This window comes from Bos javanicus, chromosome 20, assembly GCF_032452875.1.
Source record: "Bos javanicus breed banteng chromosome 20, ARS-OSU_banteng_1.0, whole genome shotgun sequence".
NCBI lineage: Eukaryota > Metazoa > Chordata > Mammalia > Artiodactyla > Bovidae > Bos > Bos javanicus.
The window spans coordinates 12,354,131-12,369,253 of NC_083887.1; the positions used below are offsets into that span (position 1 = coordinate 12,354,131).

Genomic DNA, 15,123 nt, shown 5'->3' on the forward strand with positions numbered 1-15,123 from the left:
CCCAGTCATGTCCGACTCTTAGCGACCCCATGGACTGCAGCCCACCAGGATCCTCTGCCCATGAGATTCTCCAGGCAAGAGTACTGGAGTGGGTTGCCATTGCCTTCTCAATTCTTTAGCTAGCAGTGGCAAAGCAAACAGCCCAATAGAAATGAGAGAATGAGTGTAGATCATCTCTCTTCATCACATTCATGCTCTTTGTGATCTTCCTACTCCATTGGCTTGAATCAGCTTAATTCCAAGTAAAGACTGATCTACATTCAAATTTATTTGTACAAGGAGAGAAAGGTCTAGTGACTGCTAGCATCCCTTCTTCCGTTACCACCTATTATATATTCACAGCTCTAGCTTCCAAAGAAACCCAACTCTCAAATCAAGCTTCAGACCTGACCTCACAGTTTAATACCACTGTCTTCTGCCATAATAGAATAAGATGTACTGAAAGTTGCTAAAGAAAATCGCACCGAGGATGGATGATTTCCAAACAAATTTTACTACGTGTGATACACAAAAAAAGAGCACTCTATTTGTAATTTAGGATAAGAAGAAAACTTAAATTAGGAAGTGACTGTGGCAGATACATGAAAGTGGATTTCATGATGTAAAACCAAAAAATTCATGTTGTTCTTGCCTTTATGTTAAACAGACCACTGAACGCTTTCTCAGCAAAGAGACTGAGTGTGTATGGATAGTCCCTACAGAAGAACACTAGAACTTGAGTGAAGAACTTTTGGTGCTAGTTCTTTCTGGCTACCTGCTTCATCTAGATGGCCCTAACATCAAAAAAGACAGTACCTTTAGCAGGAGCTCTATAACTTCTGTGTGGACAAGTCCATGCACCGGTTCTCCATTGATGTGTGTGATCAGATCCCCAGCTTTCAGTCCTGCCTGGCAAGCTGGACTTCCTTCTTCTACATTCTAAAATTCAGGAGGAGAAGATACATTAGGAAGCAAACAGATGACAACCCTGACACCTACTGTTCTCTTGCAGCACAATATTCTGAGTTCAACAAATGATCCTGTGATTCTAAGAGGAAACCAGTAAAACATGGCTCACTATTTTTGTTCTGCCATCCTCCTAAAAAGGGTAATTCCTATGGTTCCTTTAGCATTATTTCAGGTGACCTGAGAAAGTATTTTAGAAAAAAAGAAGGCCAGGTGGAAAAGACTAAGAAAAGAAGGATAAAAATAGGACTATTTTGTACTATTTCTACAAGCTTGGTATATAGAGTGGATAATCAGATTTGAAGACTAACAAAATTATTAAAAAGAATTAACTTTTGCTAAATTCAGTCCTCCCACACAGATAAAGGGCAAGCATATGAAGCAGGTCCCAGACGCCAGCTTACCAGGAAACTCATTTGTTGTTAACTATGCCTCAGCTGATCATTCATTCTCTAGTTTGCTGGGAATGAAAACTGGCCAGAAAGAAAGTCTCACCCAAACGATATGATGCACTGTGTAAATGTCGCTGTCTCCCACGTACACCCGGATGGCTCGAATGGTGAAACCATAGTTCTTCCCCAAACTGTGGATCACAATGGGCTGGTGCGGACTGGCAGAAGCTCCTGAAGAATCTCGGCTGGGAGAGGAATCCCTTGAGGAAGAAGGGTCCGAGGACAGGGAATGGGGAGACATCGGACTTCCCAGCGGAGAGACAGCAAACATATCTGCAACAAAGAAGCCAGTCATCAAAGCTCTACCGACTGAGCCACCAGGGAAGCCGCATTACTGAGTGAGTACTGACAAAACAATTTGCATCAGGAAAACACTGTAATGGTAACTTTCCTATAAAAGAATCATTCCTTATTACTATGATAAGAACTGATTCTCTTCAAATAGTACCTGCAGTTCCAGCAAGGTTTCTGAGAGGATAATGCAGGTGGATAGAGAAATTTTAAGAAAAACTCACTTCATATTCTTCAACACCAATTCTATCCTGTTTTCCTTGTTTTATGAACAAACACACGTTTTCTTTATGGTTCTTGTCACTGTTTCATCTATGTGAATCTAAACAAATCCTAACTGGTCATATGAAATTGTGCACGCACACCTGTTGTGTGTGTTGTGTATGAAAAAGAATAATCTACAACAAGATGCTGTGGTTGAAATCTGAGCTCAGTAAGGGCCAGGCTACGAAAGGCCAGTGCTATTGAAGACTCCCGGAGTGCAGTGAGTAAGACTGCGGCCACAGCAAGCTCAAAGTATCCAGACTATCTTCTGTTGTAACTCTTGGGATGTGTGCGTGCTCAGTCATGTCCGACTGTTTCTGACCCCATGAACCAGGAAGTCTGCCAGGCTCCTCTGTCCATGGGATTATCCAGGCAAGAATCTTACATCTGTCCAAAGGAGAACAATTAGCTAAATGTATCAATGTCCAGGCTCTTTCACTCTGACTTCATGTGGCATCTTGACACTTTTTTCCTGGCTACCTTCTGTCTCATCCAAAGGCCAGCTGAACAGACCCACGCTGATGGGCAGGGAACTTCAAAACATGCAAAGGCAGGAAGAAGGCTGAGCGGACACACAGCTCCAAACTGCTAAGAAAGCCATGCCCCTGACTCTTCTCCTCAATACATCTTTCCTCACCTCCCCAAACTGAATAACTGACCCACGCTCACCAAGAGGTGGGCTTTCTCACCAGCTCTCAAAGTGGACTGGACCACATTCCACTTACTGACCACACTGGAGCCATTGCCTTGTGCTTGTGAATAGTCATTCAGACTAGGGTGTTTGTTTTAAGGTGCTATACGGACATCTCCCAGAAAACAGAGCATGCTACAGTGAGCACTACCCCCTCAATGAACATTTCTTTCTGCACAAATCTGAAATTTCAAAAATGTAAACAATCCCTTTTATACATGGTCTGTATTCTTCCAACTTCAAGCCATCTGCAATATAATTTGACTGCCGCTTCCATTCTCTTACTGTCTGTCATCTGAGTGATAAGTCACAAGCACCAGTGTGTATATTTTCATCTCAGCCAGTGAAATTACACCAGACTTTGTGATTAGTAGAGGCAAAACTAGGTTGTCGAAAAATACCGCAATTCAACAAAATCATAATTAAGCCCAGTTTTTTAAATATAAGGCAGAAAATGACCGGGCTACCAGTAGGAGGAAGCATAACCCAACAGACAAGGCTGGTAAAACTTGTAATTTCAGTGCTGTCTGTGATACACTCTGCATCCCCAGAAATGAAAAACGTATGTTCTCTATATTGATTTCCTCATTAATTAGATGAGAAAAACTATACTTAGCTTTCTGACACAGATGCTGTAAACAGCTCTGTAAAGGGTATAAATGATGCATGGTCTAGGGAAGAAAAATTATTCAGAAGAGGGAAATTTATCACTTAACTTGGGGAGGGGAGAAAGGAAAAAGAAAGAAAACAAAAGAAATAAGCCTTTGTGGGGAGGGATCCTGCCTCATCTCCTGCTGCTGAAAGAAGTGCGAAGGGGTAAGTCACGTTTGTCTTCTGGGAGCCCTGGAGGCCCTCCAGGGAGTCACTCAGGAGGGCTGTGCCAGGGCACCACCCATTACTGGTTCAAGCAGTCTTGCATCTCAGCCAGCATGCCAGGGAGCGGGGGGCACATGCACAAGCCACACAGTTTCATGCGAGTCGATGTCTCTACCTCCTGGGATCATGAGGGACAGGGCACTGGCAGAAAGGGACTTTGTGACTTTCCCCGAGGCTTTCTGTTTCTCTGTGCTTTCTAAGCGCTGCCGAGCCATGTGAGAGGCGGGCTCACTGGAGGGCTTGGAGGCATTGTCTGTACTGTCCACACACTCGCTCCGTCCATTTATCTGATCCAAGTGCTCTGAAAAACTGCCAACTGTGCAAAGAAGAAGGGATAAACATTTCAGGAGAATTTGGGATAGGAGAGCTGGGGAGGAGGGAGGAGAGAGAGGGAAGGACGAACACGGGGAAACAGAGGCCCGGGTGGCGCATGAGTCCACGTGGTGTCAGGCAAACATGGAAATCAAGTGACTGGTTCGAGAAAGGTGAGTTGGAGGAGAGAGAATGAAAGAGCTGTCCATCCAGATTCCATTCTCCTTGTACACAGGTCCATTAATTCTTAGTTGACTCCATTTAACTAGAAGAACAATTGCGTTTTAGAATCATTTACAACTTTAATAGACAATTCCTCCTCCTGACCCCACTGTGAAAGGCCATGAACCAAACGTCACTTTACGAACCCCATGACCGCCCACAGCGTACCACGATCATCCTATGATACTAGTGATCAGCATTAGCAAGGCAGTTAATACCGGTTTTTGCTAAGTGGACATCATTCAGTCACTTCATAGAGACTTATGCCCCTGTCATCTACTACCATCTTTCCAAGACTCATCTCACACTAGGCTCAGGATGTAACTTACATAAAAGTGCCTAAAGTGTCACCTTTGACCTCCCACACCTCCTTTCATTCTAAGCTCCTTGTAAATTTCACAAGCCAAGACCAAGAGTTTCCTTCACTACACGCGGCATTACCCAATGGCTCACTACGTCTTCTTGGCTTTAGTCTTGACACAGACATATGCTGACCTGTCCTGAAATTCCTGGACCAGTGAGAAGATCTGTCCCTCTCTAGGCCAGCCACATGCCTTCTTTATTTTTAATTTTATTACCCTGAATATAAACCGGAAGGGTTTTTTTAAGTTAAAAAATTAGGACTTCCCTCAGCAGAGTAATGTAAGAGAATATGTCACTGATCCCAGTCTGGTAAGTGCACAGGCCCAGTGTGAAGACAGCTCTCTCTTGTCAGCAGTGACATAGTGAAAAACAAGTAACACGACCATCTCTTTCCGTTTCTCCTATTCTTTCTTTCACGGTCTATCAGTTTTTTGGGGTTTTTTTCCTTTCTTTTTCCTTATCACTGATAATACATATTTGTCCAGAAAAAACAATGCTTATCTCCCTTTTCTTTCTAAATGCTATACTAGAAGCCCTCTGTGCTTTAAAAATCATCAGCACTATCATCACATTAAGATATGCAATCCACAGAGAGAACTGAATACCATTATAAATGATCCTTTGGAAGACCAGCCAGCACATTGTAAAGTGCTGACCATGACATTCTTTGCCTAGAAAAGAGGCTTAATTGGATTTAACTCACATTGCTGTTGCAGTGCTAGACACGGTCCTAGTTCACAGAGGTGGCATGACCCCACAGGCGTGGTCCACGCTAAGGGGAGCCTAGGACCCAGGACAGTGGGGCTTGAGAACCGTGCAGTCCATGGCCACCCAGGCGCTGCAGGCGCTGTAGGCACAGGAGAAGATTCCCAGTCGTCTGTGTGACACCCATCTGACCTTGGGGGCCGTACAGAATAGAGAGATGAGCTGATTTGCTCATAGCAAATATCTACTAAAGAAGATAATCTCAAGGCAAATAACAACCCTCTTTCCACTTGTATATGCCAAACTCAACCCCATTTAACAGTGTATCTATCCTATTCACTCTAAATTAAGAAATCAACTGCTGAGGGACTAGACAAAAACTGCTTCACGAATCAAATCTCACCTCAAAAACCTTCAGCTTGCTCTGAGATACGTTACACGCTCACTCCTCCCTTCTAGTTTGGTTTGGATGGGATCATTGACAAGTATGCACTGGAAAGCTGAATCTCTTCACGATGAATAATTTGTCAGATGCGTTCGAGCACTAACCTAAATTTTCAAGACTTTTGCTTCTCACTGATTCAAATACATTGTAGTTGAGAGAAGGAAACACATACAAAGCTGGGCTTCTCTCAGTGCTGGAGTGCGTGTCTTCTATCATCCCCCTGCTTGCCTCTGCCATCTCATTTCATAGCACTGCATATAAACGTGTGAGTCTTTCCTGCCAAGGGTGGATAATGTCACTTTAATGTTCTGTAAATGTCAAGGGTTCTTTCTTTTTGATGGTGGAGCAATATAAAAATCAACAAATTTAATTTTACTACAGTCACGGTTTTCAGATTTCCTAATTACCCTTGGCTATGAGCAAATCAGCTCATCTCTCTATTCTGTACGGCCCCCAAGGTCTTTGATTATTTTTAGTGTGTGTCTGAGGGAGACAGAGAGAAAGGTGGTTTGAATCTATTAATCAAAATGCATGGCAGGACAGAGACAGATTTTTTTTTTTAATTATGAAAGTAATCAATCAAATGCTTAGACACCATTCCCCTCCCCCTCCCTTATAACTTTCTGAGAGTCAGTAGGCAGAAGAGTCCAAGAGATCATAAACAATTCATCATATTAAGAATAAATGTGAAATAGAGGCAGCCCTATTCAGAGTAAATAATAAACTAAGAAACACATGAGAACTTAGTAACCAGAAATATAAAGCACTTGACATATCCACATTTGATTCGATACCAAGATGAACAGGAATCCTAGGCTACTAGTTTGTTTTCACACACTTCTTCATTGCTACTATCTTGGCTCTACCAAGTTAGGACATGTGGAATTATCCCACATGGAAACAGAACTGAGAGGAAAAGAGAGAAGGGAAAAACCCAACATTATTTTTCCCCATGATCAACTATCAGCTCACATGAAGTTCTGCAGAACCAGACCTTTTAGTGAGGCGGAAATAAACCCTGTTTGTAAAAGTTGTTATTTTGAAATGATTCAAAACAAAACAAAATTATACACTGAATATTCAGTTAGTTAAAAAAAATTTCACGATAATCATTCATGGTTATCAATATAGCATCCTGAATATGGCTTAATGAAAACATTTATTATAGCAACCTTAAGCCATACCCATATTTTTATTTTTTGAAAGCATAAATGCATATTGCTCTGTGGAAGGATGTGCTATGAATAACATTTTTATAAACCAAATAACATCTGAAATGCACCTCAAGGGCTTGCTCTGAGGGAAGAGTAAGTCCAATCATTTAATGAGGACACCTCTGTGATTAAGGGCCGCAAGTATCCATGATACATTGCTGCTGCTGCTGCTAAGTCGCTTCGGTTGTGTCCGACTCTGTGCGACCCCATAGACGGCAGCCCACCAGGCTCCCCCATTCCTGGGATTCTCCAGGCAAGAATACTGGAGTGGGTTGCCATTTCCTTCTCCAATGTGTGAAAGTGAAAAGTGAAAGTGAAGTTGCTCAGTCGTATCCAACTCCTAGCAACCCCATGGACTGAAGCCTACCAGGCTCCTCCGTCCATCGGATTTTCCAGGCAAGAGTACTGGAGTGGGGTGCCATTGCCTTCTCTGCCATGATTCATAGGCATTCTAAAAACCTGTGGAGACACTGCTCTTCTGGTCAGGAAGGTTTACTTCCCACAAAAGTAACATCAAAAAGAGTTCTCCCAGGAAAGGCCTAACCCCCTGGACTGCTTCCCACACACCACACTGTGTCTCAGAAGTGTCTTCACCAGTTACCTAGAGGCTGGAAACTTGTGTGCAGTGGAGTGGTTTCATAGCCACACAAGATATCAGTTTGAACTGTGTTGATATTTCTGACTCCCCTCTCCCCTTTCAATCTGTGAACCTCATGGCATGAGAATTTTGCTGCAATGACTGAGGGTTTAGAGTGGAGACTATTCGGTGACTGGGTATAACATGGCCCCACAACAAAAACCAGCTCCTTCAAGGAAACAGCTACCCATCTGAACACTGAAGGGAAAACTGGCTTACACTGTATAGGTGGTGATTTAAGACGCTATTGAGGGTCCTGCTGACCGTCTGACAGGGTTGCTTACTCATCACTTTGAGTTAGATGCAGCTCCACAAGACCCGTGCTGTGCCTTTGCCTCCACAATGAAGAACAAGCTCCCCTACTTCTACTTCTGAAGACCATCCAAGGGCGCCGCTGAAACCCATCAGAGGACGTGAAGGCTTCAGGTGAAGCAAGAAAGACTGGCCGTACAGCCATGCACTAAGGAGAGGGCTGAGATGTCTGATCTCAGCTCTGAGGAGTCCACCGCCCAACCCTAAGGAGTGGGGCTGTAAGAGAGTCTAGCAACACAAAACACCCACCATCACTGCCTGTCCGAAGCCAGGCCTGGGACTCCGAGCACCGCAGTCACTTGTCAGCTTGGCGGGCGATGCTGGGATGGCAGGGGCCAGCCCACGGCCTTACCTGACAGAGTGGAGCTGCTGATGGTGCTGGCCGGGGTAGTGACCTCAGGCTCCTCCTGAGCACTCTCTGCAGCAGGCAGGGCTGGCTTTTCCGGCTCCTCGTGCAGCTCTCTGGGGCGGGGAGCGGCCCCGTCGTGTTCTGCCTCTGCTGAAACAGCCAGCTTGGGAAGCAGCCCAGCACCGAGTCTATGTCTGTTGCTTTCAGTGTCTGAAGAGTTGGATGTGGATAACTGTTGCCTTAATTAAACACAAAACAAAGTCATATAGCTATAGACACTAGGAAATTGTGTGCAAGGTGAATTTTAGGAAAAAAGAATAAAACAGGTAAAAATGGAACTGAGATAGCCTAACCAACACATGTTGAGGGCAGTGACTTCTAAACTGTGCCAGACCAGAGGTATCCCCAGGAACCGGTCAGAAGTGCACACTCTTGGGGCTTCCCTTGCGGTCCAGTGGTAAGAATCCACCTGCCAATGCAGGGGAAATGGGTCTGATCCCTGGGAAGATCTGATATGCTGTGGAGCAACTAAGCCCATGCACCACAAGTACTGAGCACACGCAGAGCCCACACGTCACAACTAGTGAGCCCGTGCACTGCAACCAGAGAGCAGCCCCCTCTCAGGGCAGCTAGAGGAAGCCCGTGCAGCAACAAAGACCCAGCTCAGTTAAAAACAAATACATGAAAAAAATGTAAAAGGATATACAATTGTATTTTTTAAAAAAGGAAAAGAGAAATATGCATTCTCAGCCCTCATCTCAGACCTCCTGGGTCAGCACTTTGCTTCCACTGGCCCTCCAGGAGATTTGGATGCATGCTCGTGTTTAAGAACCACTGCCCTGGTAGCTACTGTTTACAATGCTTCTTAACAAGCATTTCACATACATTTCAGAATACTCTGAACTCCAGCTTAGTGTTTCCGTGGATGGCAAAGTTGTGCTTTTAGTTTTGTCCCCAGGGTCTTCCTTCTCTTCTCCTGAATTCTGAGTACCTCGATCCATACTGCTGAAGACCTGCAAGGCGAAGAATCAGTACTTATTAATATCTTCTTGAAAGGGATTGTCAGAAGAAAAAAAAAAAAAGTCCTGGGAGAACAACCTGAGAGTTTGACTAAGGTTTGAATTGGGGCCATGTATTCAGAAGGTACTTTCCAATGCTATTTACTTGAGTCCTGAGGTGAGTGGCCAATTGTACAATTTTATTTCCTTTTGGAGTGGGGAGCTATGAATTCATCACATTCTCACCATATCTCACTATAGACTTTGTATCTGCAAACAAAATCCATAGATGCGTTGGGGTTTCCAGGCCTGGGATCAATGCACGCATTAGATTACATTTAGCCATGAAGTCAATCAGAAAAAGAAAATCACAGAGAAAAAGATTGAATGGCCCCCAGTCAGGTGCAGGAAGTAGAAAAATGAATTGGAATTGAGAGGGAAGAGAAAAATAAATTACCTGTTTCAAGACCCATTGGGGGGAGATGCAGTGTGTACTTGGTGAGGTATTTGTTTGGCTTATAAATCACATATACCAACAGGCAGCCTCATGTATTGATACTGGGATTTCTGAAGGGGATCATAGCTTAAGCAAACTGAGGTCTCTGCTGTATCACCAGCAACATGGAAGCAGAAACAGAGAGCTGAGAGTCCAACCCAGGAAGCACTCGCTACACCCAAGCCAGCCAACTGCTGTTCTCATGGGGATGGCCCTTATAGCTCCTATAGTCTCCTGGGATTAGGAGGAAGGTAGCGAAAGAGCAGGAGACAGCAGAGAGGGAGCAGCGTAGGGGATGGCTTTGACGGGCCAGAGAACAGGCACCAAGAGAGCCTGAACTGTCATCAGCTTCTTTCCTGGCTCTGCTCTAGACCTGGGCCTCCCCTCCAGGGAAATCCCTACCTCTCTGTGTCATTCCTGTACCCGGGGAGGGCAGTGTCGGCCAATCTGCAGAGCACTCTGGGTAGTCACTTAGAAAAAGCTACGGAACACCCTCAAATCACTCACTGCTATAGAAAAGCTGCACAATAATGATGCAAAATCCCATGGCAACAGAAAACATATCTTGAGTGAAAACAGCAAAATGAAGTTAGGGTGCCCTGTAGATTCATTTCTGTTTTCCTAGGGCCCTGCTTATCTCAGGACTATCAGGTGCGTCTTTGGTTTGTTTGTCTTTTAAATCTTCCCACTACCAGTCAAAAAGCACCTTTCTCCAACATTGATTTTTATCTATTTCTAAAATTCTAGCTTGGCTGGCCTACTGCCCCTTTAATATATCTTACCCTTTCTATCATTGATTAAGAGATTGTCTCATTTCACAATCAACTGTCTCCAAGAGTCTGGGCTTATATTGAGCACTAAGCCTTCTCCTTTGTGTTGTATCCGTGGGATACTAGAAGAGGGCTCTGCACACAATGAGCTTAAAGTTCTTCTTATAAAAGCAGTGGGAGATGCCTCCATGGCCCAGCAAGAGGTAGACCAGGGTCAGTACGGAGATGGTATCAGATACTCCCCAAAGAAAAACCGTGAGCTCAAGTCTCTGCCTCCAAGAAAAAGGGTATAAATCTGTGGAGCTGGAAACAGAGAAATATACCACTGCATGGGGGTAGGAATGCTGGTTTATCAAAATGATGGGGTCACTCTTTTCTCCCCCTAAAAGAGACTCCAAGCTCCGCAACAGCACAGGTGGTTTTCACAATCTTGTAAAGGTATTTAAGGTACCAACTATCTGACCTGCAGGCTTCCCTGGTGGCTCAATGGTAAAGAATCCTCCTGCCAGGGCAGGAGACGTGGGTTCGATTCCTGGGTCGGGAAGATCCCCTGGAGGAGGAAATAGCAACCCACTCCAGTATTCTTGCCTGGGAAATTCCATGGACAGAGGAGCCTGGCGGGCTACAGTTTACGAGGTCACAAAGAGTTCGACACAATTTAGCAATTAAACAACAACAACAAATCTGACCAGTAGGAAATTCTCTAAGAGAGACCCTCTTATGCCATATTTCACTTACCTTAGAAAACCTATGTGAACATGAGGAAAACTGCCTTATTTCCACATTAAAGTCTTCATCATTCGTGTCATCTTCTTCCTCAGTCTCCATATGATGGTACTTCTCTGACCGAGCTGCAGGAAAAGGTTTGGAAAGCAGTTTCAATTACTCAGAATTTCAGCTTTTAACTTAGCTATTTTAATTGTGAGTTTCTCTATCAAGGCAACATTATGTTTCAGAACTCATGGGTTCAGGACTGAAAGGTACCTATCAAAAACAGAGCTGATTTTCCACAAAGAAAAGGCCAAATAATGTTTTATGTCAGATAATGCACATACTATCAAAATAACTTGTGTCGTCTTCAGATTCCAGTTGGGGAATGAATTCTGCCTTCTGTCTCAGCAAACTGTTCCAGTCTAAGCAACGGAAGAATCGATGCTGTTTGACTTCATATGCACCACCTTAGGGTAGGGAGTGGAGGGAGAGAACAGAGGGAAAAGTGTTCAGTTATCCTCCCAACAAAGGTAAGCATCAGTTTTTAAGAACAACAGAAAAAAAAAAATTATCAAGAGAGAATTAAAGAAATCAGGGAAATCTTTTTCATGCTACAACCCAAAGCTCCAAAAATTTTCCCATAATTTATCAGCAGGGGATTTGATTTTGCTAACAGCAGTTGCTATGGCACAGTTTTTCTTTGTTAATTTTTCCATGACTTCCTCCATTTTTCAAAGGTTAATGACACGGCCACTTAAAATCCCATTATGCTGAACCTGGGGACATGGACACACACTGGCCCAAAGCAGACTTGCTGCTTACCACCCCCCTAAAATTCTAAGAAGGTATAAAACGTGGTAATGGCATTAATTCCTCTGGAGGTAAGTGTTTTTTTTTGGGGGGGGGAATACCTACCACAATCGATTTCTCTTTTCTCTTTTTTAAAAATTATATATATTTAAAAATTATATATATCTAGGCTATGTTGCGGAGAAGGCAACGGCAACCCACTCCAGTACTCTTGCCTGGAAAATCCCATGGACGGAGGAGCCTGGTAGGCTGCAGTCCATGGGGTCGCTAAGAGTTGAACACGACTTCACTTTCACTTTCACTTTCACTTTTCACTTTCATGCATTGGAGAAGGAAATGGCAACCCACCCCAGTGTTCTTGCCTGGAGAATCCCAGGGATGGGGGAGCCTGGTGGGCTGCCATCTATGGGGTCGCACAGAGTCGGACACGACTGAAGCGACTTAGCAGCAGCAGGCCACGCTGGGTCTTTGTCGCTGCACACAGGCTTCTCTAGTGCAGAGAGTGGGGTCGCTCTCTAGTTGTGGCCTGTGGCCTCTAGGACACGCAGGTTCAGTCCCTGACCCAGGCATGTGACATATTCCCAGACCAGGAATCAAACCCGTGTTCCCTGCATTGGCAGGCAGATTCTAACTACTGGAACTCCAAATAAGTTCAAAAATTTTATTTTTAATTGGAGGGTAACTGTTTTACAATATTGTGTTGGTTTCTGCCATATATCAAGATGAATCAGCCATAGGCATATGTATGAAGGTAAGATTTTAATAAAGATGATAATATATAATGGTTATCATTCAATTTCATTGGATTGTTCATTAACATTGGTAGGAATTAGATTCTATGGCCTACAGATTCTTAAATAAGAAACTGGCAAACTTGTTTGATAGATTTATAATACGTGTGATGAAAAGCAATCCCAATTCCTAAGTTTTAAGTTTCTTTTTACCAAATGAGCCTGATAGGACAATTTTGTGAATTGAATTAATATTTGTAATTCAGTTTATGATTTTAAAGAGAGATTTTGAAGGGCAGACCCCATCAAAGTATTACACTGTCCCCCATGTAAAGGGACTTCCCTGGTGGCTCAGCTGGTAAAGAATCCACCTGTAATGTGGGAGACCTGGGTTTAATCTCTGGGTTGGGAAGATCCCCTGGAGAAGGGAAAGGCTACCCATTCTAGTATTCTGGCCTGGAGAGTTCCATGGACTGTATAGCATACTTTCTTCCCTGATAGCTCAGTTGGTAAAGAATTCGCCTGCAATGCAGGAGACCCCGGTTCGATTCCTGTGTTGGGAAGATCCTCTGGAGAAGAGACAGGCTATCCACTTCAGTATTCTTGGGCTTCCTTTGTGGTTCAGCTGGTAAAGAATCTGCCTGCAGTGTGGGAGACCTGGATTCGATCCTTGGGTTGGGAAGGTCCCCTGGAGAAGGCTAAGGCTACCCACTCCAGTATTCTGGCCTAGAGAATTCCATGGACTGTATAGTCCACGGGGTTACAGAGTCAGACACGACTGAGCGACTTTCACTCTCACATGTAAAGAGAAGGTACACATGTTATAAAAATCTCACCATGAGAATCACACCCCATCCCACCACCAACATGCACACTGTTGACGGGGGAGGTAAGTAAAATTCAATCCTGAAACAATTTCAGGAAGAGATACTTCTCACAAGACTAGTACCAGGATCTAATCCGTCTCCCAACCAGGAGATGCCCCTCAACATGGGTTGCAAATGCCTCTTTAATGGAGTTGTTACTCATGCTTCTCATCCTGTCCTCAGTGGGGTACAAAAGGAACAGGATGAGAAACGCAAGCTGAATGAAAAGTCTTGGGGCAGGGGAGGCATCTGTAAAGTTCAAAGTCATCGTTCTGTCCTCACTGGGCCTCCCTTGAGCACAAGGAACAGGTTGGCTAGGGCTCCAAACCAGCCAAGGGAAACCAATGTTTTGATAACGATGGAACGAAGAGAAAAACGCCAAGTGAAAAAAATCATCCCCCAAAAGGGAGAATGGGTTCTTTACAAAGTATTTCATTAGAATCTTTTTCTAGAATTCAGTAGGCTTTTCCCATGTTTACAACATGATACTCAAGTCTGCTGTTGAGCCCAACAGCAACAGCATCAGCAGCTGGGATTTGAGGGCCAACTTTGACAAGTACTGCACTAGAGACAAGAGGCAACTTGCTTCTTTTAATTAAACCACTGAAAGTAATGCCTCATAGTAGGCATTGTCAACTCCATTTTTTGGATGTGAAAAACAAATACGCAATAAACTATATGGGTCAAGATCATCCGGTGAGTAAGGGTTAGAGGGGCTGAGCTGAGGTCTGTCTAAAGACCACCAGTCCATCCTCAGGGCCACAGCACCACATGCCATGCAAGGGGAGGCCTGGTTGAGTTGAGATCCTACCCTGCCCTCTCTCTCGCATCAACTTCCAAATGGATTTACCATGTGGATATCGGGGAAGGGAGCCACACACCCAGCTCCCCAGCATCTCTGCCTAGTCTAACTCCAGCCCTCCGTGCAGCCTGGTTCTCTTCTACCCCAACAAACATCCCCAAACACATCTGCCAGGGACATTTTCTTCTAGTGATCTTTGCTTGGAGATGATCAAAGGGCTTAAATATGCATCAGTTCAATTCCTTCACTGTGCCAGTGACACTGAGGTCCAAAGAGTCAGGCCCTAACTAGTGACCGACCAAGCGGCCTACCAAGCACTGTACAGCAATGACTATGACTTCAGCTGCCACTCTTGGGGCCTCATCAGATGACAGCCCTGGAACATCCAGGTCACTCAACTTTACCCAGAAAAGCATAGTTTTCTGGACCCAAAGGCTCAAAAGACACTTCCTGACCATATCCAGAGCGTTTGCTCCCTGACTCACACCTTGGGACACATATTGATGAGAGCCTTCACTTGCTTTCTCTGGAGAATGACAAATGGGCCCTCCCCAGGGAGCCCAGCCCACTGCTGACCCAGTGCCCAGGTCTCACCCATTGGCCTCTGTGCCCCACTGAGAAGCAGCTGCTTATCACTGAGCCCTGTTTTTCATGCACTTCTGGAGAGAGGGGGAACAAAAGAATCAAAAGGACATACCAGAGAAAAATTAACCCTGGGCTAACAACCTCAAACCTGGGGCTTCCCGGGTAGCTCAGCTGGTAAAGAATCCACCTGCAATGCAGGAGACCCCAGTTCAATTCCTGAGTCGGGAAGTCGTGAAGTCATCCCTAGAGAAGGGATGGACTACCTACTCCAGTGTT

General features: G+C 44.5%; 1 protein-coding gene across 12 annotated transcripts in view; it reads right to left on the reverse strand.

The window, feature by feature from the left end:
• MAST4 (microtubule associated serine/threonine kinase family member 4) overlaps window positions 1–15,123 on the reverse strand; it is a 620,856-nt gene that overhangs the window by 20,021 nt on the left and 585,712 nt on the right. For 9 of the 12 annotated variants that reach the window (XM_061393375.1, XM_061393374.1, XM_061393373.1 and 6 more), the window contains 7 exons: window positions 11,398–11,520; window positions 11,081–11,193; window positions 8,964–9,091; window positions 8,082–8,317; window positions 3,635–3,835; window positions 1,441–1,670; window positions 796–918 (listed from right to left, as the gene is read on the reverse strand). In XM_061393375.1, coding sequence (XP_061249359.1) covers window positions 796–918; window positions 1,441–1,670; window positions 3,635–3,835; window positions 8,082–8,317; window positions 8,964–9,091; window positions 11,081–11,193; window positions 11,398–11,520 — 1,154 coding nt within the window. The remainder of the gene's footprint in view (window positions 1–795; window positions 919–1,440; window positions 1,671–3,634; window positions 3,836–8,081; window positions 8,318–8,963; window positions 9,092–11,080; window positions 11,194–11,397; window positions 11,521–15,123) is intronic. The other 3 variants (XM_061393377.1, XM_061393376.1, XM_061393383.1) reach the window with 1 other exon arrangement.